This window comes from Mandrillus leucophaeus, unplaced genomic scaffold (assembly GCF_000951045.1).
Source record: "Mandrillus leucophaeus isolate KB7577 unplaced genomic scaffold, Mleu.le_1.0 Scaffold117, whole genome shotgun sequence".
Classification (NCBI taxonomy): Eukaryota; Metazoa; Chordata; class Mammalia; order Primates; family Cercopithecidae; genus Mandrillus; species Mandrillus leucophaeus.
This window is the reverse complement of record NW_012099987.1, coordinates 220,041-223,500: the sequence shown is the minus strand read 5'-3', so window position 1 is coordinate 223,500 and position 3,460 is coordinate 220,041. Positions and strand designations below refer to the sequence as shown.

The following is a 3,460-nucleotide window of genomic DNA, read 5'->3' as shown; positions in this document are numbered from 1 at the left end:
TTTTTGTTTTTCTAGTTTCTTAAGTTTCAATGTTAGATTGTTAATTGAGATTATTCTCTTTTTTGATGTAAAGGTTAATTGTTTTAAACTCCATTATCAGTACTGCTTCTACTGTATTTCATAGGTTTTTGGTATGTTGTACTTCCATTATCACTAGTCTCAAGAAATTGTTAAATATTTCCTCTTAATTTCTTCATTAACTCATTGGATCTTTATAAGCATGTTAATTAAGTTTTAGGTATTTTTATATTTTCTGTTCTTCTTCTTGATTGCTAGTTTCATTGTACTGTTTTCAGAAAAAAAGATGATTTGATTTTAACTTTAAAAAAATTGTTAAAACTTGTTTGGTAACTTACCATATGATCTATCCCGGAGAATGTTTCATATGCTGTATAGAAGAATGTGTATTCTGTAGCTGTTGGGTGGACTGTACTGTGCGTACCTGCTAAGTCAGGTCAAAGGAACAATTTAACACCATTGTTTGTTGTTTGATATTTATGTCTGAATGATCTGTCTATTGCTGAAAATGGGGTGTTAAGTTCTCTACTATTATTGTTTTGAAGTCTATTTCTTCCTTTAGGTCTATTTAGTGCTTTGATGTTGAGTTCATGCACATTTATAACTTTTATAACCACTTGATGAAATTCCCCTTTATTGTTATATGATCACCTTCTTTGTCTCTTTTTACAGGTTTTAATTTAAAGTCATCCCTTGGTATTCATGGGGAATTGGTTGCAGCACTTCCTGTAGATATTAAAATGCATATATACTCAAGTCCCATAGTCAGTCCTGCAGAATCCATGCATACAAATTGTTGGCCTTTCCTATCCATGGCTGTTGCATCCCATGAACACTGTATTTTGATCTGGTTTATCTTTTTTTCTTTCTTTCAGGGCACAACAATCTTAACAGATCTGACTTCTGTCCTGTATGATGACAAGGAATTTCCCAATCCAGAGAAGTTTGACCCTGGCCACTTCCTGGACGAAAGTGGCAACTTTAAAAAGAGTGATTATTTCATGGCTTTTTCAGCAGGCAAGCAATCTTTCTTTTTATGTGTACCTCAGGGGTCAAGTGAGGTAAGGAAGGACTCTGCATGGAGGCTACTCTGGGATGAACAATTTGCCATTTGCATAAGGCGAGAGGCACCACTCCCAAAGACCAGGTTATTTCTCATGGGATTGGTGACTATGTTCATAGATTCTGCCTCCTGGTCCACTATGTAGGTCATTAAAAGTTCCTCCTACAAGTCCAGTTCTAGTAAAACTTTTCTCATTTACCCTGAGAAGCCAGTTCACTCAATAAACTTCACTGAGTACCTTATATATAGCAATGCTATGCTCAGGTGCATGCATACAAATGTGAATAAATATTAGATCTTTTCTCAAAGAGAAGGGAAAACAAATGAACAGGTAATGAAATTCCAAGATCACAAATGCTATGCTTGAGGTTTCTTTGGGAGTCCAGAGAAAGGGAAGGAGAGAGAGAGAGTGAGAGCGAGAGTGAGAGAGAGAGAGCGAGTTTCAGATGATTTATTTGAGAGAGATAGGGGCAGAATAGTTGTAAAGTAAGTGAAATTTTCTTGCAATAAATCACATTTGAGTATCTTCCCTCAATTTTTGATGGTCCTGGAAAGAAACATGCAGCAATGTCAAAAAGGTTAATAAAAGAGAGTTTAATAAAGAGATGGTTTTGAGAGGTGTGGGCCAAACAAGGGGAGTAACAAAATGTGGGGAAGAACTCAGGACTAACATCAGCAAGAAGATGTTACAATCCTAGGTCAAAAGATTCAAAGGAAGGAGAGTGTTGCTGGCACCTGAATAATGAGCAGATTCCTCATCAAGAGAAGCGTCTATAGGTAGAGGGATGTTGCCACTGTCAAAACTAGCCTGACAGGGTAGGATGGAGGGAACAAATACTCTGAACTTTTCAACATCTGAGCCTCTGAATGTATCCAGAACCCAGAAGGGAACTACCTCCTGGGTTAATGCAGTTCTTAGAGGTAAGTTTCCTGGGAATAGAAAGGCACAAGAGATAAACACAAAATGGATCTGGAAAGAGGAAGAAATGGAGAATATTCAGCACACTTCAAAGAAGTAGGAAGAGGATTGGAGGGTAGAAGATGTTTCCAAGAGAAATAACTGAAACAGAGACAAAAGTAAGAGACTTGTTCCTGTTTAATTATATAAGAAAATAAGTGTAGAGCAAGCCTTGATGTTGTGTTCTCAGGATTATGTGCATTGCCCAGAGATAATCTCAAAAAAAGCCATTGCTATGTGACTTCTTATCTGCTTTTGTATTTTGGAGTCCACTATTGCACCGTGAGCCTGCTCAACATTTCTATTCATTTCACATGGCTTGCAGGCCAGCTCTTGTCCTGACAGTGGGTATTACTGTGTGTATTATAAGATCTAAGGGTTTACCTTAAGAGTTTATATTCCAGTTTGTAAAACAGATGAATAATTTACAGTTCATGTGAAATGTAGTGTATTAGAAGCATTAATGAATATTGTGGAAAACAGATGAGAGCGTGAATTGTATGTCCTGATGTATCAAAGAAGATTGCATAGAATAAATAATATCTGAGCTGAATCTGGAAGAATATGGGGACTATTGACAGGCAGAGCAGAGTAGGAGACCATTCCAGGTAGAAGAATACCTGGAATCTGAGAGGAATCTTGAAATTGCCAATCTGTTTGGGGAGTGGTGAATCATTAGTAATGGCTGGGGTGAGGGGAACTGGGTGGAAGATGTGGAAAGAAATGATGCCCTAAGAATTGCCTGTGGCCACTTGGTGACATTTCTTTTTATACCTGGCAATAATAAGCTCTTGACTATCTTTTTAGAGCATGTATGTGGCAAGATTGATTATCCTTTAGAATCCAGATAAGGACAAATAAATCTATTTGTCAAGTCCAGGGTCAGAAGTATATGGAGAAGTAGATACAGTGTTGTGTATCATGCCAGTTGGGATAGATGTGTGTGTGTGTGTGTGTGTAAAGATGTCACTGGCAAGCTGCAACACAGCAGTTCCAATGTGCATGGACAGAAAAGATTTTTTTCATATAGTACATTCACAGAAATATGTGCTAAAGAATAGAAAAGAAACCAGGTTTGGGTGTAAATAGAAAAAGTTGTAGGTTCATTAGTCATTCATTAATATATTTCTTCATTCCACATTAATTTCAGCCTCCCTGTGTGCTAACTCAGCTAAAGAATTAAATGAGTAATGATCTTGTGTGTAATTTTTAGGAAAAAGAATTTGTGCTGGAGAAGGCCTGGCCCGCATGGAGCTGTTTTTAATCCTGACCACCATTTTGCAGAATTTTACCTTGAAACCTCTGGTTGATCCAAAGGATATTGACACCACCCCAGTTCACAAAGGCTTTGGCACTGTACCACCCTTCTATGAGCTTTGTTTCATCCCAGTCTGATGAAGTGTCTGGCTGCTAGATTGCAG

The 3,460-nt window shown here is 37.6% G+C and overlaps 1 protein-coding gene across 2 annotated transcripts in view; it reads left to right on the top strand.

The window, feature by feature from the left end:
* LOC105553702 (cytochrome P450 2C3-like) overlaps nucleotides 1–3,434 on the top strand; it is a 19,515-nt gene extending 16,081 nt beyond the window's left edge. For both annotated transcript variants that reach the window (XM_011999850.1, XM_011999844.1), the window contains 2 exons: nucleotides 894–1,035; nucleotides 3,253–3,434. In XM_011999850.1, the coding sequence (XP_011855240.1) occupies nucleotides 894–1,035; nucleotides 3,253–3,434 (324 nt within the window). The remainder of the gene's footprint in view (nucleotides 1–893; nucleotides 1,036–3,252) is intronic.
* Nucleotides 3,435–3,460: the final 26 nt, after the last annotated feature.